The sequence below is a fragment of the Capricornis sumatraensis genome, chromosome 7 (assembly GCF_032405125.1).
Source record: "Capricornis sumatraensis isolate serow.1 chromosome 7, serow.2, whole genome shotgun sequence".
In the NCBI taxonomy this organism is placed as follows: domain Eukaryota; kingdom Metazoa; phylum Chordata; class Mammalia; order Artiodactyla; family Bovidae; genus Capricornis; species Capricornis sumatraensis.
The window spans coordinates 20,216,886-20,241,976 of NC_091075.1; the positions used below are offsets into that span (position 1 = coordinate 20,216,886).

Consider the following 25,091-nt stretch of genomic DNA (forward strand, 5'->3'; position numbering starts at 1 on the left):
AACCTACAGCATTTCTGTCCTGCAACTTTCTAAGTAAATTCATTTTTGAAAAGCTTGCTGTGACCCACTCATCCCCTGGCCCCTACCAAGTATAACCAAAGTTGTTGACCAAGCCAATGGCCAAATTATTTCAAGTTTGACTTTTCAGTTCATAAAACCTATAATAAAGGCTCAATATGCATTAAACGCCAGGGAAAATGTTAGATTTCTTAACATGTGTCCTGTTGGGACTTTTTTTGCTCACAATTCCTGAGGCTCATCTTTTATCACATTTTTTCATAGAGACCATAGCAGCACTAATTCACTTCTTTGTATTTCTTTGAGAAAAATCATGTTGTTTTTCCTCATGAGAATTTCATTTCCCTCTGCCTAGAAGGCGTTCATCTCCTTCCTCCTAGCCTCACCTCAGCATCAGTTGACCCCTGTTCATGCTCTGAGTCTCAGGTTGGGTATCTTCTCCTCTCAGACTTTGCTGGGTATCTGTCTTGGTTGCCCTTGGTATTGTACCTAACACATTAAAAAAAATTAATTATTGGCTGTGCTGGCTCTTTGTTGCTTTGTGCGGGCTTTCTCTAGTTGGGGTGAGTGGGGACTCCTCTTCACTGTGGTATCCTCTTGTGGATATCACAAGTCCATTGTGGAGTCCTCTTCATTGTGGTGTCCTCTTGGGGATACCACAGGTCCATTGTGGAGTCCTCGTCATTGCAGGTTTCTCATTGTGGTGGTTTCTGTTTTGGAGCACAGGCTCTAGGTGGATGATGGCCTTCAGTAGTTGCGGCACGTGGGCTCAGTAGTGGTGGCATAAGGGTTTGAGGGTACATGGGTTTCACTAGTCAGCTCGTGGGCCCTGGAGCGTGGTCTTAGTAGTTGCGGCGTACAGGCTTAGTTGCCTCATGCCACGTGTATTCTTTCCAGTTCAGGGATCAAACCTGTGTCTCCTACATTGGCGGATGGAATCTTATCCACTGTACCACCAGGGAGGTCACATTGTTTTATTATAAATACCAGTTTTTTGGTTGATAATGCTACTAGCAGTGGCAGCAGTAATGATAACAGGGATGATGATAATAGTAGCAGCCAGCATTTACTGGACACTTACTGTGTACTGATAACAGTTTTAAAGTGCTTTCATGTGAACTAGCTCGCTTAGCTCTCATCACTCAGTAAGGAGGGTGGAGGTGAGGAAACAGAGATGTGAATCACCCAGGCTCACACACTGCATGGAGAAGCAAGGATTTGCTCCCAGACAGCGTCACTGGGATCCGTGCTCTTGCTCACTGTGCTTTGCTGCCTCTAAACCCCACTGGCTCCTTGATGCTGGGGTTCCGTCTGACTGGTCTTTATAATCTTGACGCTAAGCCCAGATCCGGGAACACAGTAGATATTTAGAACACAGTAGATATTTGTTAAATGATAGCATAGCCTCTTAGGGAGCCCAGATATGTAAAAACAGATGAGATAGCTTAGTGGTTAAAGATAGCAGCTTAGAAGCCAGAAACAAGAGACTGAAATCTCAGCTCTCCCAGTTACTGTTAGGACCTTGGCCAATTTACTTAACCTTCCAAGCTCAGGTAATGCCTACCTTGTTGGATTGCTGTGTGTGTGTGTGTGTGTGTGTGTGTGTGTGTGTGTGTACGCACGTGCATGTGTGCGTGCGTGTGTGCATGCGTGCGTGCGCTCAGTCGCTCAGTTGTGTCTCTTTGTGGCCCCACCAGGCTCCTCTGCCCATGGAATTTTCCAGGCTAGAGGTTGCTCTGAGGATTAGGTGAATCATGCATTCACTGCTCTCAGCACAGGGATGATGTGCAGTAAGTATTCAGTAAGTGTAATAAGTAATAGCACAATTCTATTATTGTAACATAAATCTGGACGGGTTACTTAGACTTCAAAAAAAATTTTGAGTTGTAAAGATTATAGATTAAGTGTGAGATTGAGTGTTAATCACAGAGATTCACTTAATTGAAGTGTGGCAGGAGTTGTAAAAGGTTCTTTGAGGACTGCAGCTGCTGCTGCTAAGTCGCTTCAGTCACGTCCGACTCTGTGCGACCCCATAGACGGCAGCCCACCAGGCTCCCCTGTCCCTGGGATTCTCCAGGCAAGAACACTGGAGTGGGTTTCCATTTCCTTCTCCAATGCATGAAAGGGAAAAGTGAAAGTGAAGTCGCTTAGTCATGTCCGACTCTTAGTGACCCCATGGACTACAGCCTACCAGGCTCGTCCGTCCGTGGGATTTTCCAGGCAAGAGTACTGGAGTGGGGTGCCATTGCCTTCTCCCTTTCAGGACTAGCTGCTTTTCATTTTCCTGAAGCATTGGGATCAGTGTCAATACATCAGCTAAGAGTATCCTTGCTAATGAAATGTGTAAGAGAATGAGAGTTGTTAGAGTTCCTTAATCCTTGGATAGAAACAGTTTTCACAGTGATATATAATAATGGTGATATTCTTGCACCTTCTGGGAATCTTTGCAGTTCTTGGAAAAAGAAAAAGTCCGTAATACCTTTGGAGAGCTAGCAACTGAGACCTGGGTATCTAAAAGTATATGCTAATATGCTTTTTTTGGCTCTGTTGTTTCCATAGCGTGGAACAAAACTTCTGTTGATTTCATGCCTAAATGCACTGAGAATGGAAATGAGGTTTAGATTATGCTTATACCACGTCAAAAATCCACGATAATATTTGTACCAAGTCATATTATATAGGATATGTGTATTCTTCTATGTCACCCCTGAACTTGGGCGTTTTGGTTGTAAAAATAAACTTGATAATTCTTATCCTTAAGGAGCTGGTAAGTGATCTGGTGGGAGCATAGAGACGTGATCTTAAGGCAAGCGATTTGGTATGTGTATGAAAACTGCTGTGGAAGATCCAAAGAGGTGGTGCTGCTTGAGGTGAGTCACGAAGGGTGACTCAATGTACCAGTTAGACCGGAGGGAGAAGGCTATTTCAGACCGAGGAGATCCTGCAGTAGTTACAAAAGCGTGGACATGTGAGGGAATTGCACCTGGGGGACTGTAGGTAGTTTGTTTTGGCTCCTCTGCAGGATAAACATGAGGAAAGATGCAGCTTGAGCCACTTGCAGCAATCTCATGGCAAACTCCAGACTGCTCAGGACTTTGCCCCAGGGGTGGTGGAGAGCTGAGATTGTGCTGGGGAATGGTGTCTCAGGGTGTATATTTTCGTGAGGTCCCCGTAAAGCCTGGAATGAGAATGGTCTAGAGGTAGGAGAATAGTTAGGAGGCTTTTGGGGTGAATTCAGGCACCGACCGTGGGAATAGAGAAGATGGGGCGTATTTGAGAGCTCTTGACCATGGTAGCATCAGTGGGATGTCATGCCTGGATTGATTGCAGAATTGGGGGTGAACATGAAGGAGGGTGCTTTCTGAAGAGAAGATGGTCTGATTGAGTTAGAAGATAGAGTAGGAAGGGAGGAGAAAACTGTGTCATTTTAAGTGGGTTAGATTTGAAGTGTCGGTGGCGTACCTAGGTGAAGATGACCACTGGGTTGTTTGGAAATGTGTTCTGGAGCTCAGGAACGTTGTATAGAATTGAGATACAGTTTTGGAAGTCATTAACTCAATTAGTTGAAGCCTTGATGAAGCTGAAAAACAAAAGCGTATAGAGAATGGGAAGAGAGTGACAGATGGAAACTTGGGAACACCTTCATTTGGAAGGACAGTTGGAATAGTAGGATCACCACTGAACTGCTGTGCCGGAAACGAATGTCATAAAGCTTGTGAAATTATTTCAGTACATTAGGATCTGTGACAGAGGTACACGGTGGGTACTTTCCCAGACGGCACAGTGGTAAAGAATCGACCTGCCAGTACAGGAGATGCAAGAGACGCGGGTTTGATCCCTGGGTCCGGAGGATCCCCTGGAGTTGGAAATGGCAACCTGCTCCAGTTTTCTTGCCCGGAAGATCCCATGGACAGAGGAGCCTGGTGGGCTGCAGTCCATGGGGTCACAAAGAGTCAGACAGGACTGAGTGAGCACTGAGAACTCAGAGGAAGCAAGGCCCTCAGCCAGCTTGGACGCATGGGGCAGGGTTCCTGAGGACTTAGCATGGAGCTTACTCTGAGGGAGCACACTGCTGTTAGCCACAGGAGAGGGGTGAGCGTGTTTGCAGGGGGTATGGCAAAGGCATCAGATCCAAGCAAGCTGGTAGAAAGATTGGCATTAATTATCAATAGAACGTCGAGTACAAGACTTGAGAATGTTGGTCCAGGTGAAGGGGGCCTGTCCTGTCACTCTGAGAAGCTTGGGTTTTACCCTGATGGCGATGGGGGGGTCTCTGAAGAGTTTAGTGACGTGGTTGAATTTGCATCATCTTGTCATCCTGGGTACAGTGTAGAGTGTGCCTTTGAGAAGATCAAAGCTGGAAGTGTCACACTTGTCCAGGCAAGAGAAATAAGGTGGAACCAGAAGTTAGGCAAGGAGTGGATTAGTGTAATGTCTGGAGATAAAATCTGAAGGACTTTGTGGCAAAATGCGTAAGATGGGACGGCAAAGGGAAGGAACCAGGAAAACGCTGAGGATTCCAGGTGAATAGTGTTCTTATCCCTTGATTTGGGCAGTATGGGTGGGAAGGACAGCCTGGGAGAAAAGAGAATGCGTTCAGTTTTTGGACATGTTCAAGGTACATGGGGGATGTCCAGGAGGGTGTATGTAGGAGGAAGTTTCAAAAGGGTGTTTAATTTCAGAAGTGGACCGAGTTCAGGCTGGAGAGCTGGTGTGTATGTTGTAGTTTCCACTGTGAAAGCAGTTGAGAAGAGTGCTCTGGGACTGTGTGGGGTGAGCAGTGGGCTCCTGATCAGCGGTGGGCAACGCCAGCACTGCAGCGAGGGGTGAAGTGGAAGGAGCCCTGGGCAGCCTGCGTGGGACCCACCAGGGAGTAGCCTTGTTGGGGTATGGACGGTTAGTAGTGTGAAATGTGGGCAGGATGGCCTGGCAAGTGCCCATGATGATGGGGATTTTTGTATCATTTGTTTGTTCACCTGTTTTTAAGGGAAAACAGTGACTTTTACTTGTTTGTTGCCAGTGAAGAAAGAGAAGGTTGAAGATTGCAGATGAAGCAGGAATCGTGGACTGAGCAAATTTCGTTAGAGGGAAGGGATTTTTATTTTTTAACTTGTTATTTTGTATTGGGATATAGCCAATTAACAATGTTGTGACAGTTTCAGGTGAACAGCAAAGGGACTCAGCCATGCATACACATGTATCCATTCTCCCCCCAACTCCCCTCCCATCCAGGCCACCACACAACATTGAGCAGAATTCTGTGTGCTATACAGCGGATCCTTGTCTGCTATCCGTTTTAATCATAGCAGTGTGTACATGTCCATCCCCAACCCCCAACTATTCAGAAGGAGATTTTTTTAAACGTATGATTTTAAAAGTTACTTTCCATTTACAGTTACTACAAAACATTGGCTCCATCCCCTGTGTCGTACAATACATCCTTGAACCTGTCTTGTACTGAGTAGTTTGTATCTGTCACTCCCCCACCCCTGTGTTGCCCCTTCCCTCCTCTCCCCACTGGTAATCACTGATTTTTTTCTCTCTGTGAGTTTGCTTCTTCTTTGTTATATTCACTAGCTTGTATTTTTTTAAGATTCCACATGTAAGTGATACCATACAGTATTAGTCTTTCTCTGTGAAACTTGTTTCATCAGCATAATGCCCTCCAGGCCCATCCATGTTGTGACAGATGGCAAAATCTCCTTCTTCTCTATGGCTGAGTAGTATTCCATTGTGGGGTAGGGCATTTTCAGTCTGTGACGCAGGAGTGCAGGAGGGAATGTAGGTATATTTATACGGCAGAGGGGAGACGGAGAGCGTTTGTGTCTGGGGATTTTCTTTTTAAAGTTACGGGGGTGGCCATTGGTAGCAGTGGAAGCAGGCTTGAGTGGAGGGACCATAAGAATGATGGTAAATGACAGCAAAAATGGTGGCACTGCCTTGGATGGATTGGGTGAATGTGGAGCCCGACTTTGAGAACAGGCAGGGGAGTGAAGCCTGAAGGGAGAACTCGGTTTTAGTTAAGATCAGAAAGAAGAAGTAGTTCACTTAAAAGGGCGGAGTATTCCAGAAGACCAGGGTGGAGAGATTTTAGACTGGGCGATGAAGTAATTACCAGAGTTGGGGGTTCGGAGCCAGGCAGAAAAATAAAGTTTGGGGCATGTTAGAGATGTGCAGTGGCTGCAGGGGTTTGTATTTGGCAAGACAATAAACTAGCCTCAGGGTTCTGAATGGATTTCTGGTGAAGTTACTTTCAGGCCAGCACAGGCTGAGGCTGAGTGCGTTGTTAAAAGAGCGGCCTGATGGCATTTGCATTCAAGCTGAGCTTTGGCTCACGTTCCTCATAAAGTTTCAGTTCAGTTCAGTTCAGTCGCTCAGTCGTGTCCAACTCTTTGCAACCCCATGAATCGCAGCACGCCAGGCCTCCCTGTCCATCACCATCTCCTGGAGTTCACTCAGGCTCATGTCCATCGAGTCGGTGATGCCATCCAGCCATCTCATCCTCTGTCATCCCCTTCTCCTGCCTAAACCCTCCCAGCATCAGAGTCTTTTCCAGTGAGTCAAATCTTCGCATGAAGTGGCCAAAGTACTGGAGTTTCAGCTTTAGCATCATTCCTTCCAAAGAAATCCCAGGGCTGATCTCCTTCACAATGGACTGGTTGGATCTCCTTGCAGTCCAAGGGACTCTCAAGAGTCTTCTCCAACACCACAGTTCAAAAGCATCAATTCTTCGGCGCTCAGCCTTCTTCACAGTTCAACTCTCACATCCATACATGACCACAGGAAAAACCATAGCCTTGACTAGACGGACCTTAGTCGGCAAAGTGATGTCTCTGCTTTTGAATATACTATCTAGGTTGGTCAAAACTTTTCTTCCAAGGAGTAAGCGTCTTTTAATTTCATGGCTGCAGTCACCATCTGCAGTGATTTTGGAGCCCCCCCAAATAAAGTCTGACACTGTTTCCACTGTTTCCCCATCTATTTCCCATGAAGTGATGGGACTGGATGCCATGATCTTCGTTTTCTGAATGTTGAGCTTTAAGCCAACTTTTTCACTCTCTTCTTTCACTTTCATCAAGAGGCTTTTTAGCTCCTCTTCACTTTCTGTGAACATTTTTGTGGGGCATTTATTGTTCTCCCTCCTGGAACTTTCCAGTATATCTGATTTTCAGAATAGCAGTGCTTTTAAAATTCTTAATGCAGAATGGGCTTGTTAACCTAATTTCTTGGGTTTTTATTTTCAGTTTATATTTTTAAAATATAAATTAAACTCTGACTAATACATTTTGCACTAACTCAACCAAAAAGCTCTTTGACTTGTCCTTGTTATTTATATAGTACCCTTGGTTCCTATGAGCATTCTTTGTTAAGTTTTTGCGCATCTTTTTTCTAAGGATCGCAACAATGCAAGGCGGATTCATGAAGGTGCAAGTTTGCCTTTCTTTGAAGTGTTTGTCGATGCTCCCCTGCATGTTTGTGAACAGAGGGATGTCAAGGGACTCTACAAAAAAGCACGGGCTGGAGAAATTAAAGGTAAGTAATATGTTTTTTCCCCCGTTTGTCTTCCCTTAAGTATTTCATCTTACCATATCTGAGACTGATAATCTTTTCTAAGAGACGAAAGTATTCAGACAACTTGAAGCTCCTTGAGAAGAGTAAGTGGGTCTTACTACACAGTTGTATCTCTCAGGCCTAACCAGTAGTGATACTGTGTACACTCAGTATCATCCATCAGATTAAAATCCTACTCATAAGACAAGTTTTAGAGGACTTGGACTTTAGGGGCTGGTGGAAACCTATTGGAGTAATTTGGTGCCTAGCACTTCTGTGGTCTTTGTTCTAGTGAAAATGTAAGAAATTCCATAGTGAAGGGGGAAAATGCCAAAATTATAAGCATCTTGAGAGCAAGGAAAATGTCTCATTCTTATGTATAACATGTTGCTTAGTACATGCAGCTTGTATTTTCAGTTTTATAGTCTGTTCCCAGAGTTTCAACTCTGATGAATATTTGGCATAGTGACATTTAGAACTTGTTCCTCTGTGGCCTTTGATACCAATCATTCTATTTATCTTTTAGACATCCTTTGACATTAGTCCTGCTCTGTTATTAACAGTAAGAGAGAGCAGGCCAACAGGAAAAAAGCATCAAAGATAGATATTTAGTTTACATTGTTCGGGATCAATTCATGCTGGTAACTTTTATTTGCCTTCCCAGCAGGGAATATGATAGCCTGAGACTATCAGAAGCTCCCAGGAGTATAGATTTTGGCACCAGCTTCTGACCCTGAAAAGGAAAAGCTGGAACAGGAAGGAAAATGCTTGTTATGCTGGGCTCTTTTGTCTGGGCCTAGGAACGAACGCATTAGCAGTTGGGGCAAGTTCCACTGAATCTGGTGGTGAATTTGTTTCCCTGGGCAGGCTCATGTCCAGTTTTGCCACCTTGGAAGTTCAGTTTCACCCATGAAGCCTGTACATTCTCGACTCAGGGAGAATAATGCTGAATACTATGACAACAGGAAGGGAACCAGTTTATCCATTTAATTTCAAGGTCACCCTCTGGCTTACCTGGTAGCTTAGCTGGTAAAGAATCCGTCTACAATGCAGGAGACCCCGATTCAATTCCTGGGTCGGGAAGATCCCTTGGAGAAGGGATAGGCTACCCACTCCAATATTCATTCCCAGGTGGCTCAGACAGTAAAGAATCTGCCTGCAATGCGGGAGACCTGGGTTTGATCCCTGGGTTGGGAAGATCCCTGGAGGAGGGCATGGCAACCTACTCCAGTATTCTTGCCTGGAGAATTCCATTGACAGAGGAGCCTGGTGGGCTACAGCCCATGGGGTTGCAAAGAGTTGGACACGACTGAGTGACTCAGCACACAGCTCTCTCTGTTGACAATCAGTGTTCACTTCTGTTTGTTCTTCATAGAGATTTGCAAAGAGAAGCTGAAGGATGTGTCCAGGATCCCGATGTCTGAATCTTTTACTTATTTTAACTGTAGTTGTTTTTGTTGTTTTTGCAAGGATGGATTGCTGAGGGAGGTAGATTTGTTTGCCCACCTGGAGTAAGAACCCTCTTTACCATTTTTTGGTGTTATTAGAATTTAGCACAAAGCATGGCCTAAAAGTAGGAAGTCAAGAGATACCTGGAGTAACAGCAGGCTTGGGTTTGGAGTACAAAATGAAGTAGGGCAAAGGCTAACAGGGTTTTGCTAAGAGAACACACTAGTCATAGCAAACACCCTCTTCCAGCAACACAACAGATGACTGTACACATTAATACACCAGATGGTCAATATGAAAATCAGATTGATTATATTGATTATATTCTTTGTAGCTGAAGATGGAAAAGCTCTATACAGACAGTAAAAAGAAGACTGTATCTCAGATCATGAACTTCTTACTGAAAAATTCAGACTTAAATTGAAGAAAATAGGGAAAACCACTGGACCATTCAGTGAAAGTGACAAATAGATTCAAGGGATTAGATCCAATAGAGTTCCTGAAGAACTATGGATGGAGGTTCATGACATTATACAAGAGATGGTGATCAAAACCATCCTGAAGAAAAAGAAATGCAGAAAGGCAAAATGGTTGTCTGAGGAGGCCTTACAAATAGCTGAGAAAAGAAAGGAAATGAAAGGCAGAGGAGGAAAGGAAAGATATACCCATCTGAATGTAAAGTTCAGAGAATAGCAAGGAGAGATAAGAAAGCCTTTATAAGTGATCAATGCAAAGAAATAGAGGAAAGCAATAAAATGGGAAAGACTAGAGATCTCTCCAAGATAATTAGAGATACCAAGGGAACATTTCATGGAAAGGTGGATTCAATAAAGTACAGAAATGGTAGGGACTTAACAGAAACAGAAGATATTAAGAAGAGATGGCAAGAATACACAGAAGAACTATACAAAAAAGATGATAATGATCTGGATAACCACAATGGTGTGATCACTCACTTAGAGCCAGACGTCCTGGCGTGTGTAGTCAAGTGGGCCTTAGGAAGCATCACTATGAACAAAGCTAGTGGAAGTGATGAAATTCCAGTTGAGCTATTTCAAATCCTGAAAGATGATGCTGTGAAAGTGCTGCACTCAATATGCCAGCAAATTTGGAAAACGCAGTTTTCATTCTAATCCCAAAGAAAGGCAATGCCAAAGAAAGCTCAAAACTACCACACAATTGTCCTCATTTCATGTGCTGGCAAAGTAATGCTCAAAATCCTCCAAGCGAAGGTGGGAGGGGGTTCAGGATGGGGAACACATGTACACCCATGGCTAATTCATGTCAATGTATGGCAAAAACTACTATAATATTGTAAAGTAATTAGCCTCCAATTAAAATAAAGTAATTAATTAAAAAAAAAATCCTCCAAGCGTGGCTTCAATAGTATGTGAACCGGGAACTTCCGGATGTACAAACTGGATTTATTTATTTATTTATTTATTTTATTTTCTTTTTTTTTTGTTTTTTTTTTTTAATTTTTTTTTAGTTTTTTATTTTTTTAATTTTAAAATCTTTAATTATTACATGCGTTCCCAAACATGAATCCCCTTCCCACCTCCCTCCCCATAACATCTCTCTGGGTCATCCCCATGCACCAGCCCCAAACATGCTGTATCCTGCATCAGACATAGACTGGCGATTCAATTCTTACATGATAGTATACATGTTAGAATGCCATTCTCCCAAATCATCCCACCCTCTCCCTCTCCCTCTGAGTCCAAAAGTCCGTTATACACATCTGTGTCTTTTTACCTGTCTTGCATACAGGGTCGTCATTGCCATCTTTCTAAATTCCATATATATGGGTTAGTATACTGTATTGGTGTTTTTCTTTCTGGCTTACTTCACTCTGTATAATCGGCTCGTTTCATCCATCTCATCAGAACTGATTCAAATGAATTCTTTTTAACCACTGAGTAATACTCCATTGTGTATATGTACCACAGCTTTCTTATCCATTCATTTGCTGATGGACATCTAGGTTGTTTCCATGTCCTGACTATTCTAAACAGTGCTGCAATGAACATTGGGTTACATGTGTCTCTTTCAATTCTGGTTTCCTCGGTGTGTATGCCCAGCAGTGGGATTGCTGGGTCATAAGGCAGCTCTATTTGCAACTTTTAAAGGAATCTCCACACTGTTCTCCAAAGTGGCTGTACTAGTTTGCATTCCCACCAACAGTGTAGGAGGGTTCCCTTTTCTCCACACCCTCTCCAGCATTTATTGCTTGCAGATTTTTGGATCGCAGCCATTCTGACTGGTGTGAAGTGGTACCTCATTGTGGTTTTGATTTGCATTTCTCTGATAATGAGTGATGTTGAGCATCTTTTCATGTGTTTGTTAGCCATCCGTATGTCTTCTTTGGAGAAATGTCTATTTAGTTCTTTGGCCCATTTTTTGATTGGGTCATTTATTTTTCTGAAATTGAGCTGTATAAGTTGCTTGTATATTTTTGAGATTAGTTGTTTGTCAGTTGCTTCATTTGCTATTATTTTCTCCCATTCAGAAGGCTGTCTTTTCACCTTGCTTATATTTTCCTTTGTTGTGCAGAAGCTTTTAATTTTAATTACATCCCATTTGTTTATTTTTGCTTGTATTTCCAGAATTCTGGGAGGTGGATCATAGAGGATCCTGCTGTGATTTATGTCTGAGAGTGTTTTGCCTATGTTCTCCTCTAGGAGTTTTATAGTTTCTGGTCTTACATTTAGATCTTTAATCCATTTTGAGTTTATTTTTGTGTGTGGTGTTAGAAAGTGATCTAGTTTCATTCTTTTACAAGTGGTTGACCAGTTTTCCCAGCACCACTTGTTAAAGAGATTGTCTTTACTCCATTGTATATTCTTGCCTCCTTTGTCAAAGATAAGGTGTCCATATGTGTGTGGATTTATCTCTGGGCTTTCTATTTCGTTCCATTGATCTATATGTCTGTCTTTGTGCCAGTACCATACTGTTTTGATGACTGTGGCTTTGTAGTAGAGCCTGAAGTCAGGCAAGTTGATTCCTCCAGTTCCATTCTTCTTTCTCAAGATTGCTTTGGCAACTCGAGGTTTTTTGTATTTCCATACAAATCTTGAAATTATTTGTTCTAGTTCTGTGAAAAATATGGCTGGTAGCTTGATAGGGATTGCATTGAATTTGTAAATTGCTTTGGGTAGTATACTCATTTTCACTATATTGATTCTTCCGATCCGTGAACATGGTATATTTCTCCATCTATTAGTGTCCTCTTTGATTTCTTTCATCAGTGTTTTATAGTTCTCTATATATAGGTCTTTAGTTTCTTTAGGTAGATATATTCCTAAGTATTTTATTCTTTTCGTTGCAATGGTGAATGGAATTGTTTCCTTAATTTCTTTTTCTACTTTCTCATTATTAGTGTATAGGAATGCAAGGGATTTCTGTGTGTTGATTTTATATCCTGCAACTTTACTATATTCATTGATGAGCTCTAGTAATTTTCTGGTGGAGTCTTTAGGGTTTTCCATGTAGAGGATCATGTCATCTGCAAACAGTGAGAGTTTTACTTCTTCTTTTCCAATTTGGATTCCTTTTATTTCTTTTTCTGCTCTGATTGCTGTGGCCAAAACTTCCAGAACTATGTTGAATAGTAGCGGTGAAAGTGGGCACCCTTGTCTTGTTCCTGACTTTAGGGGAAATGCTTTCAATTTTTCACCATTGAGGATAATGTTTGCTGTGGGTTTGTCATATATAGCTTTTATTATGTTGAGGTATGTGCCTTCTATTCCTGCTTTCTGGAGAGTTTTTATCATAAATGGATGTTGAATTTTGTCAAAGGCCTTCTCTGCATCTATTGAGATAATCATATGGCTTTTATTTTTCAATTTGTTAATGTGGTGAATTACATTGATTGATTTGCAGATATTGAAGAATCCTTGCATCCCTGGGATAAAGCCCACTTGGTCATGGTGTATGATCTTTTTAATGTGTTGTTGGATTCTGATTGCTAGAATTTTGTTGAGGATTTTTGCATCTATGTTCATCAGTGATATTGGCCTGTAGTTTTCTTTTTTTGTGACATCTTTGTCAGGTTTTGGTATTAGGGTGATGGTGGCCTCATAGAATGAGTTTGGAAGTTTACCTTCCTCTGCAATTTTCTGGAAGAGTTTGAGGAGGATAGGTGTTAGCTCTTATTGAAATTTTTGGTAGAATTGAGCTGTGAAGCCGTCTGGACCTGGGCTTTTGTTTGCTGGAAGATTTCTGATTACAGTTTCAATTTCCGTGCTTGTGATGGGTCTGTTAAGATTTTCTGTTTCTTCCTGGTTCAGTTTTTGAAAATTGTACTTTTCTAAGAATTTGTCCATTTCTTCCACATTGTCCATTTTATTGGCATACAACTGCTGATAGTAGTCTCTTATGATCCTTTGTATTTCTGTGTTGTCTGTTGTGATCTCTCCATTTTCATTTCTAATTTTATTGATTTGACTTTTCTCTCTTTGCTTCTTGATGAGTCTGGCTAATGGTTTGTCAATTTTATTTATCCTTTCAAAGAACCAGCTTTTGGCTTTGTTGATTTTTGCTATGGTCTCTTTTGTTTCTTTTGCATTTATTTCTGCCCTAATTTTTAAGATTTCTTTCCTTCTACTAGCTCTGGGGTTCTCCAATTTTTCCTTTTCTAGTTGCTTTACTTGTAGAGTTAGGTTATTTATTTGACTTTTTTCTTGTTTCTTGAGGTATGCCTGTATTGCTATGAACTTTCCTCTTAGCACTGCTTTTATAGTGTCCCACAGGTTTTGGGTTGTTGTGTTTTCATTTTCATTCGTTTCTATGCATATTTTGATTTCTTTTTGATTTCTTCTGTGATTTGTTGGTTATTCAGAAGTGTGTTGTTCAACCTCCATATGTTGGAATTTTTAATAGTTTTTCTCCTGTAATTGAGATCTAATCTTAATGCATTATGGTCAGAAAAGATGCTTGGAATGATTTCGATTTTTTTGAATTTATCAAGTTTAGATTTATGGCCCAGGATGTGATCTATCCTGGAGAATGTTCCATGAGCACTTGAGAAAAAGGTGAAATTCATTGTTTTGGGGTGAAATGTCCTATAGATATCAATTAGGTCTAACTGATCTAATGTATCATTTAAAGTTTGCGTTTCTTGGTTAATTTTCTGTTTAGTTGATCTGTCCATAGGTGTGAGTGGGGTATTAAAGTCTCCCACTATTATTGTGTTATTGTTGATTTCCCCTTTCATATTTGTTAGCATTTGTCTTACATATTGCGGTGCTCCTATATTGGGTGCATATATATTTATAATTGTTATATCTTCTTCTTGGATTGATCCTTTGATCATTATGTAGTGGCCTTCTTTGTCTCTTTTCACAGCCTTTGTTTTAAAGTCTATTTTATCGGATATGAGTATTGCCACTCCTGCTTTCTTTTGGTCTCTAGTTGCGTGGTATATCTTTTTCCAGCCCTTCACTTTCAGTCTGTATGTGTCCCTTGTTTTGAGGTGGGTCTCTTGTAAGCAGCATATAGAGGGGTCTTGTTTTTGTATCCATTAGGCCAGTCTTTGCCTTTTGGTTGGGGCGTTCAACCCATTTACATTTAAGGTAATTATTGATAAGTATGATCCCGTTACCATTTACTTTATTGTTGTGGGTTCGGGTTTATACACCCTTTTTGTGTTTCCTGTCTAGAGAATATCCTTTAGCATTTGTTGGAGAGCTGGTTTGGTGGTCCTGAATTCTCTCAGCTTTTGCTTGTCTGTAAAGCTTTTGATTTCTCCTTCGTATTTGAATGAGATCCTTGCTGGGTACAGTAATCTGGGCTGTAGGTTATTGTCTTTCATCACTTTAAGTATGTCTTGCCATTCCCTCCTGGCCTGAAGAGTTTCTATTGAAAGATCAGCTGTTATCCTTATGGGAATCCCCTCGTGTGTTATTTGTTGTTTTTCCCTTGCTGCTTTTAATATTTGTTCTTTGTGTTTGATCTTTGTTAATTTGATTAATATGTGTCTTGGGGTGTTTCGCCTTGGGTTTATCCTATTTGGAACTCTCTGTGTTTCTTGGACTTGGGTGATTATTTCCTTCCCCATTTTAGGGAAGTTTTCAACTATTATCTCCTCAAGGATTTCCTCATGGTCTTTCTTTCTGTCTTCTTCTGGGACTCCTATAATTCGAATGTTGGAGCGTTTCATATTGTCCTGGAGGTGTCTGAGATTGTCCTCGTTTCTTTTAATTTGTTTTTCTTGTTTCCTCTCTGATTCATTTGTTTCTAGCATTCTATCTTCTATTTCACGAATCCTATCTTCTGCCTCTGTTATTCTGCTATTTGTTGCCTCCAGAGTGTTTCTGATCTCATTTATTGCGTTATTCATTATATTTTGACTCTTTTTTATTTCTTCTAGGTCCTTGTTAAACCTTTCTTGCATCTTCTCAATCCTTGTCTCTAGGCTATTTATCTGTGATTCCATTTTGATTTCAAGATTTTGGATCATTTTCACTATCAATATTCGGAATTCCTTCTCAGGTAGATTCCCTACTTCTTCCTCTTTTGTTTGGTTTGGTGGGCAACTCTCCTGTTCCTTTACCTGCTGAGTATTCCTCTGTCTCTTCATCTTGGTTATATTGCTGCGTTTGGGGTGGCCTTTTTATATTCTGGTAATTAGTGGAGTTCTCTTTATTATGGAGCTTCCTCACTGTGGGTGGGGTTCTATCAGTGGCTTGTCAAGGTTTCCTGGTTTGGGAGGCTTGTGTTGGAGTTCTGGTGGGTGGAGCTGGGTTTCTTCTCTCTGGAGTGCAGTGGAGTGACCAGTAATGGGTTATGAGACATCAAAGGTTTTGGAATAATTTTGAGCTGCCTGTATATTGAAGCTCAGGGGAGTGTTCCTGTGTTGCTGGAGAATTTGAGTGGTATGTCTTGTTTTGGAACTTGTTGGGCCCTTGGGTGGAGTTTGGTTTCGGTGTAGGTATGAAGGCATTTGATGAGCTCCTATTGCTTAATGTTCCCTGAATTCAAGAGTTCTCTAATGTTTTCAGGCTTTGGATTTAAGCCTCCTGCTTCTGGTTTTCAGTTTTATTTTTACAGTAGCCTCTAGACTTCTCCATCTATACAGCACCGATGATAAAACATCTAGGTTAAAGATGAAAAGTTTCTCCACATTGAGGGACACTCAGAGAGGTTCACTGAGTTACATGGAGAAGAGAAGAGGGAGGGGGTAGTTAGAGGTGACTGGAATGAGATGCGGTGAGATCAAAAGAGGAGAGAGCAAGCTAGCCAGTAGTCACTTCCTTATGTGCGCTCTATAGTCTGGCCCGCTCAGAGGTATTTACGGAGTTATACGGGGAAGAGTAGAGGGAGGAAGTAGACAGAGGTGGCCATGAGGATAAGAGAGAGGAATGAGAAGGAGAGAGACAAATCCTGCCAGTAACCAGTTCCTTCGGTGTTCTCCACCGTCTGGAACACACAGAGATTCACAGAGTTGGATAGAGAAGAGATGGGGGAGAAAAGAGACAGAGGCCACCTGGTGGAGAAAAAGGAGAGTCCATAGGAGAAGAGAGTGGTCAAGCCAGTAATCTCGCTCTCAGGTAAACTTGGGTAGTGAAGTTTGGGTTTTTAAATGTACAAAATTGACAACAAAAACCTAAGAGCAAAGATTAAAAATCTGTTTTTGAAGACAATGGTCTGCTTTTCTGGTTGCCTGATGTCCTCTGCCAGCCTACAGAAGTTGTTCTGTGGAGTTTGCTCAGCGTTGAAATGTTCTTTTGAGGAATTTGTGAGGGAGAAAGTGGTCTTCCCTTCCTATTCCTCCGCCATCTTTTTTCTCCTCTACAAACTGGATTTAGAAAAGGCAGAGGAACCAGAGATCAAATTGCCAACATCTGTTGGATCATAGAAAAAGCTAGAGAATTCCAGAAAAAAATCTCCTTCATTGACTATGCTAAAGCTTTTGATTGTGTGGATCACAACAGCCTGTGGAAAATTCTTCAAGAGATGGGAATACCAGACCACCTTACCTGCGTCCTGAGAAATCTCTATTTAGGTCAAGAAGCAACAGGTAGAACTGGACATGAAACAATGGACTGGTTTCAAATTGGGAAAGGAGTATGTCAGATGGTATATTGTCACCCTGCTTATTTAACTTATATACAGAGTACATCATGCAACATGCCAGGCTGGATGAAGCACAAGCTGGAATTAAGATTGCAGGGAGAAATATAAATAATCTCAGATATGCAGATGACACCATTCTTATGGAAGAAGGCAAGAGGAATTAAAGAGCCTCTTGATGAAGGTGAAAGAGGAGAGTGAAAAAGCTGGCTTAAAATTCAACATTCAGAAAACAAAGATATAGCATCCGGTCCCATTACTTCATGGCAAATAGATGGGGAAACAGTGACAGACTTAATTTTCTTGGGCTCCAGAATCACTGCAGACAGTGACTGCAGCCATGAAATTAAAAGACACTTGCTCGTTGCAAGAAAAGCAATGACAAACCTAGACAGCATATTAAAAAGCAGAGATGTTACTTTGCCATCAAAAGTCTGTATAGTCAAAGCTATGGTTTTTCTACTAGTCATGTATGGATATGAGAGCTGGACAGTATAAAAGGCTGAGTGCTGAAGAATTGATTCCTTTGAACCATGGGGCTGGTGAATACTCTTGAGAGTCTCTTGGACAGCAAGAAGATCAAACCAGTCAATCCTAAAGGAAGTCAACCCTGAATATACATTGGAAGGACTGATGCTGAAGCTCCAATCCTTTGGCTGCCTAATATGAAAGGCCTACTGATTGGAAAAGGTCCTGCTGCTGGGAAAGATTGAAGGCAGGAGAAGGGGACAACAGGGGATGAGATGGTTTGATGGCATCACCAACTCAATGGACATGAGTTTGAGCAAATACTGGGAGATGGTGAATGATAGGGAAGCCTAATGTGCTGTAGTCCACGGGGTCGCAAAAAGTCAGACACGACTGAGCGACTGAACAACAACAAATGGCCCAAAGCGTAATACTTAGTACATACTCAGTAAATGCTTGTGGGGTGGTATGGAAGGTGGAGTGGAAGTCACGTGTTTAGCACGCTGTATTTGGCGCTAGGGATGTAAAGTTGAATAAGAAGACCAAAGCCAAAATACCTAAAGTCACTTGCAGTTTACATTCTGTATCTGGGAGTATATTTGTATTAGTTCAGTTTTCTCCATGTTGCTTGTTTGCCAAGTATTTCTTGATTCCTCTGATTAGGCATTGATTAAACGTTCCTTAGGTTAATATGTACCTATGTGCATAAGTGTACCCGCATTTATTTATTTTAGGTTAGCCATGATACTAGACTTCCTGACTGGGTAGTTTTTAGAAATCATTTACTTGTTGTTAGAATGGTGCTTAGAGAGTTTCCTAGCAATGACCTTTGATGGTAAAAATTTAAGGACTGGTGGTATTACATCCATTCAGTGGACCTCAGGCTTTTATATGGCATTACTAAACTACAAGTGTATGCCTATGTCAGATACCTTAATACCTAGATTATTTTCATGATTAATGCTTAAGTAGTTATAATCTACTTATATAAATGTTTTCCTCACAATGTACATTTAGTATAATCACTTATGGGATAAATTATTTAGGAGGAAACTTCCTGGACTTTTAAAATGTTAAACCAAACCTCCTAACACAGTGATCTTCAAGCTTTGCTGCACACAAGGATCACCTAGGAGAACTTAAAAAATCGAGTGCCAAGGCTGAATCCCAGACCAATGAAATCAGAATCTCTTGAGGGTTGGACCTGGTGATTCCAAGTTGTAGCTACATTTGAGAGTTAGAACTTGTGAGCTACAGTTTTAAATAACCAGATTTGTTTGTTCCCTACCTATGTTACTATGACTCACCAGTAATACTGTTGGAAGTATCAGTAATGCAAAAATTTCTTCTTGGGCTTAGGACTTCATATGATACTTAGGAAAATGAGATAGAAAAAGAATGAAATAGGTCAGTTGTAGACTTACAGTGTTCATCTTAAAGCTTCTTTAATACCTATGCCTCTTTTTAAGAAAGAAAAAACTTTGAATTTTATATTGGAATATAGTCGGTGAACAATGTTGTGATAGTTTCAGGTGAATAGCAAAGGGACTCAGCTTTCCATAATACATGTATCCATTTTTCCCCAAACTCCCCTCCCATCGAGGCTGCCACATAACTTTGAGCAGAGTTCCCTGTGCGATATAGTAGGTCCTTTTGGTTTTCCATTTTAAATATAACGGAGTGTACATGTCCATCCCAAAGTCCCTAACTGTCCCTTCCCCTTATCCTTCTGCAATCATTAAGCTTGTTCTCTAAGTCGGTTCATTTGATGCCTATGCCTCTTAGTAGTAATAATTTTAAATTCACATTTACCATTCTAACCCAGGAATTGGTCTTCTAAGGCAAACAGGCCCTGAATGACTTCGGTATGGAGTAATGTGAAAGACAGGAATAGCGTACTTTTAGCTCAGCCAGCCCATTCTGTGGTAGCAAGATGTATTCTTTCTCTTCTAGTAGCTACACATATGTGATAGGGAAAATCTAAATAGTGGTTAATACCTAAATTGATTGCATTTGATTGTGGAATGTATTTGATGATATAACAGGATTCCTCACCTACATTTTGCTTGAGCTGATAGTAGTTAATCGATCTTGATTAACTTAATGTGATCTTGAACACTTACTGTGATGGCAGAAGAAGCCTGCAGAGCTTTAATTTGGCTGCAGATAATCCTGGTGAATATAATAGACAGATTGACTTGGCATCAGTTTTTGCACTGAGAGGGAAAAAAACCTTGATGAGGTTGGTTGTATGCCCAGAGCTTAGGGACTATATCCTGTATCCCTGTGGAGAAATTGGATGCTCTGGGTCACTTGGTATTCATTCCTGTTTCTTCATACAAGGCACTTACTTAACAGAGAAGAGGAAAGGTGATAGAAGTATTGTCTATCCTCATTATTTAAAGATTCCAGATCTGCACATGTGCCTACTCACTCAGGTTTATTTGTAACCCCCACATCAGTGTAGCTACAGTGCTTTGGCTTGTAAACACACACAGAGCAGCAACATTTTAGTCACTCAGAGTACATGCTCCCAGCTCAAGTATGAACAACGCCTTTGTGTTTCAGCTCCCATGCTGTAAAGGACTGTCCTTTACACAGCCTATTTAGTGCCATGTCTTTAACTTTTTGGCTTTTTGTTGGTGATTTTGCTTTTTAAAAATGCACTCCTCTACCTTGGCATGGTGCTGAAGTGTTGTCTAGTTGTTTGAACTGCAGGAAGACTGACCTGCCTTGGGGAGAAAATACACGTGTTAGATAAGCTTTGTTCAGATGTGAATTCTGGTGCTTGTAGCCATTATTTTGGTGTTAACGAATCAACTATATATATATATAAAGAAATACTCATAAAAAGTTATATATTAATTGGTTGATAAAAATTTGGTGACCGGAGGCTCACAGGAACCCACCTCCATGTTTCTCCTTGGAGCTGAGTTTTAGTATTCACTACTTCCGTGTTTGTGGCAGTTTTATTGAACGTGATCGCTGCAAATAAGGAGGATCGAATGTTTATGTTCAGAGAAGGAACAAAAGTGTAATTAGAAATCTTCTCCCCAGAAAGAAGTTTCAATAATATAACCCTGTAACCTAAAAGGGGGAGTGTAGAAATGAACTTCAGCATAGTAGAGACTTGTGCTGAAGAAACAGACCTATTTTAATTTCCACCCTCTCTATCATCTGTTACCTTTTATAGGTTTCACTGGGATTGATTCTGAATATGAAAAGCCAGAGGCCCCTGAATTAGTGCTGAAAACAGACTCCTGTGATGTAAATGACTGTGTCCAGCAGGTGGTGGAGCTTCTACAGGAACGGGTAAGAGAATGTCAAAAGAGCGAATTCCCAGAGGATGATTATGTCCGTTTTATAACATTCCCTCTCCAAATAAAGCATGGTGGTAATATGGAGTAACATGTATATTTTAAGTTCTTTTTTTTTCTTCCAAATTTATTGAGACATAATTGACATACAGCATTGTTAGTTTATAGTGTACAGCATAATGATTTAACTTACATCTTGAAGTGACTATCACAGTAAGTTTAGTGAACATCCATCATCTCATATAGACACAAAATTAAAGAAATAGAAATATTTGTGTGTGTGAGTGTGTGTGTGATAACTCTTAGGATTTGCTCTCTCAGGAACTTTAGTATACAGCATACAGCAGGGCTAATGACTTAGGATTTGCTCTCAGGAACTTTAGTATATAGCATACAGCAGGGCTAATGACTTAGGATTTGCTCTCAGGAACTTTAGTATATAGCATACAGTGGGGCTAATGACTTAGGGTTTCCTCTCTCAGGAACTTTAGTATATAACATACAGCAGGGTTAATGGCACTTGTAATGTTGTACATGACATCCCCAGTTCAGTTCAGTTCAGTTCAGTCGCGGCCGACTCTTTGAGACCCCATGAATCGCAGCACGCCAGGCCTCCCTGTCCATCACCAACTCCCGGAGTTCACTCAGACTCACGTCCATCGAGTCGGTGATGCCATCCAGCCATGTCATCCCCAGTACTCACCTTATCACTGGAGATTGTGGTTCTTGACTACTTTCCTCCAGTTCCCTCTCCTCCCCACCCCTTCCTCTGGTAACTACAAATCTGATCTCTTTTTTTGTGTGTGAGTTTGTTTGTATGTTTGTGTGTTTTTAAAGCATAATTGACCTAGAACCCTGGGTTAGTTTCTGTCACATAACAGAATGGTGTTTTTATACATTTCAAAATGATCACCCCAATAAATCTAGTTATTACATGTCACCACAAAAATATTTCTTAGTTATTAACTATATTCCCCACATTGTCTATTCCTCTTGGAGCTGTAAGTTTGTCCCTCTGAATCAGCCTCACCTATTTCTTTCCTTCTCCCCAGTGCCCTCTCTTCTGGTAAACACCTATTTGTTCTCTCTGTCAGTAACTCTGTTTCTGTTTTGTTAAGCTTGTTCATTTCTTTTTTTTAGATTCCATATATAAGTGAAATCAAACTGTTTATTTTTCTCTGTCTGACTTAATCATATCCTCCTTAATCATATCCTCATATCATCCATATTGTCATAAGTGGCAAGATTCCATTCTCTTTTGTGGCTAATATTTCCTTGTATACATCTACCACAACTTTATCCATTCATCTGCTGATGGGTACTTGGGTTGCATCCATATCTTGGATGTGTAAATAATGCAACATAGGGGTGTATATATTTTTTCTAATTAGTGTTTTTATTTTCTTTGGACAGATACCTAGAAGAGTTATTGCTGGACCATATGATAGTTCTATTTTTACTTTTTTGAGGACTATCTGTACTGTTTTCCATAGTGGCTACACTAATACGTATTTCACCAATAGAGTATGAGGATTCCCTTTACTACACATTCTTGACAATACTTGTTATAACTTGTTGTGATTTTGATAATAGCCATTCTGACAGGTCTGAGGTAATATCTCACTATGGTTTTGATTTGTATTTCCCTAATGATCAGTGATGTTGAACATCTTTTCATGTACCTGTTTATCAGTTGCATATCTTTGTGAAAATGTCTGTTCAGCTGCTAAGAACCTCTGCCCATTTTTTAATCTTTTTTTTTAATGTTAGTTGTATGAGTTCTTTGTATATTTTGGATATTAACCTTATCAGATGTATCATTTGAAAAATATCTTCTCCCATTCAGTAGGAGACCTTTTTGTTTTGTAGTTAATTTCCTTTGCTGTGCAAATTCTTTTAGTTTGATGTAGTCCCATATGTTTATTTTTGATGGTGTTTCCATTCCTGAAGAGACATAGCCAAAAAAAAAAAAAGAATGTTATTAAGGCCAGAAAGTATACTGTGTTTTCTTGTAGAAGTTTTATGGTTTCAGGTCTTACATTTAATAAGACTTTAATCCATTTTTAATTTATTTTTTTATATGGTGTGAGAAAGTTGGTCAGTTTGATTCTTTTGCATGTAGCTATCCAGTTTTCCTAAAATTGTTTATTGAAGAGGCTGTCTTTTTCCTATTGTATATTCTTGGCCCCCTTGTTGTAGATTATTGCCCATATAAGTGTGGGTTCATTTCTAGGCTCTCTATTCTGTTTGTTTGATCTATGTGTCTGTTTTTGTACCATAATGTTTTGATGACTGTAGCTTTGTAGTGTAGTTTGAAATTTTTAGGGGAGCATGATACCTCCAGCTTTGTTCTTCTTTCTCAAGATTGTTTTAGCTGTTTGGAGTCTTTTGTGTTTCTGTACAAAATTTAAGATTATTTATTCCACTACTGTAAAAAATGCCATTAGTAGTTTGTTAGGGATTGTATTGAATTTGTAGATTGCCTTGAGTAGTGTGCTCATTTTAACTGAATTAATTCTTCCAATCCATGGCCAAGGTATATCTTTCCACCTGTCATCTTCAGTTTCTTTCATTAGTGTCTTATAGTTTTCTGGTAACAAGTCTTTTATGTGCTTAAGTAGATTTATTCCTGTTTTATTCTTTTTGATGTGATTGTAAATGGAATTGTCTTCTTAAGATCTCTTTCTGATAGCTCATTGTTAGTGTATAGAAATGCAATAGATTTCTGTACATTAATTTTGTAACCTGCAACTTTACCGAATTCGTTGATTAACTAGTAGTTTTTGATAGTCTCTTGCAGATTTTCTATGATTTTCTGTGTTGAGTTTCCTTATTCTTTGGTTACTCTTAATGTACTACCAGATTTCTCCGGTGGTGAGCTGTTCCACCTCGTCCTTAGTGTGGGATCTGGCCTGCAGAGAGCTTTCCCCAGTGTTTCTACTTTACCTGCAGCTTTTAGCATTCACTCGATGCCTGTACTAGTGTTCTTGCTCCTCTCTCAGCAGTAAACTACTGTGGCTTATTACCACACTTATTACCACTTACTACCTCCTGCTAGCTGAGCTCATGATGGGGAAGTGATGGTGGTTCCCAGTTATATTGAAGTTCCAGCTTCAGTCTTTTTTCTTTTTTAATAAAGGAGGGGCGATATTTTTAAAATTAATTCTTTCTTTTTATTTTTTTGACTGCACTGGTCTTCATTGCTTTGCATGGGCTTTGTCTAGTTGTGGCGAGCAGGGGCTACTCTTCATTCTGGTGCACAGGCTTCTCACTGCGGTTGCTTCTTTTGCTGTGGAGCACAGGCAAAAGCAGAGATATTACTTTGCCGACTAAGGTCCGTCTAGTCAAGGCTATGGTTTTTCCTGTGGTCATGTATGGATGTGATAGTTGGACTGTGAAGAAAGCTGAGTGCCAAAGAATTGATGCTTTTGATCTGTGGTGTTGGAGAAGACGCTTGAGAGTCCCTTGGACTGCAAGGAGATCCAACCAGTCCATTCTGAAGGAGATCAGCCCTGGGATTTCTTTGGAAAGAATGATGCTAAAGCTGAAACTCCAGTACTTTGGCTACCTCATGCGAAGAGTTGACTCATTGGAAAAGACTCTGATGCTGGGAGGGATTGGGGGCAGGAGGAGAAGGGGACAACAGAGGATGAGACGGCTGGATGGCATCACCGACTTGATGGACCTGAGTCTGAGTGAACTCCGGGAGTTGGTGATGGACAGGGAGGCCTGGCATGCTGCGATTCATGGGGTCACAAAGAGTCAGACACGACTGAGCAACTGAACTGAACTGAACTGAACAGGCTCTAGGCATATGGGCTAGGTAGTCATGGCGCACAGGCTTAGTTGCTCTGTGGCATGTGGGATCTTCCTAGAGCAGGGATGAAACAGGTATCCGCTGCCTTGGCAGGCAGATTCTTATCCACTGTCCCACCAGGGAAGTCCCAGCTTCAGTCTTAAGCAGGACAGATGTCCCCAGGGCTTGAGGGGGTTCTTTCTTAATGTCTCTTCCCCTCCCTGCATGGTAGCTAGCCTCTCCTTGAATCTGGGAGGTCTTGGAGGATGAGTCTCATGCCCCTCATGTGTAGATCCCTGGCTTGTATCGGTTCAGGGTCTTGGGCCAAGACAGTTTCTTCTACCTCCTTTCGGTGGACCATACTTGGTTCTGTTGTTGCTGTTGTTCAGTTGCTAAGTTGTGTTCAAATCTTTGTGACC

General features: G+C 40.9%; 1 protein-coding gene across 1 annotated transcript in view; it reads left to right on the plus strand.

The window, feature by feature from the left end:
• PAPSS1 (3'-phosphoadenosine 5'-phosphosulfate synthase 1) overlaps positions 1 to 25,091 on the plus strand; it is a 126,013-nt gene that overhangs the window by 20,537 nt on the left and 80,385 nt on the right. Inside the window, exons 4-5 of the mRNA XM_068975080.1 lie at positions 7,413 to 7,551; positions 20,753 to 20,871. Coding sequence (XP_068831181.1) covers positions 7,413 to 7,551; positions 20,753 to 20,871 — 258 coding nt within the window. The remainder of the gene's footprint in view (positions 1 to 7,412; positions 7,552 to 20,752; positions 20,872 to 25,091) is intronic.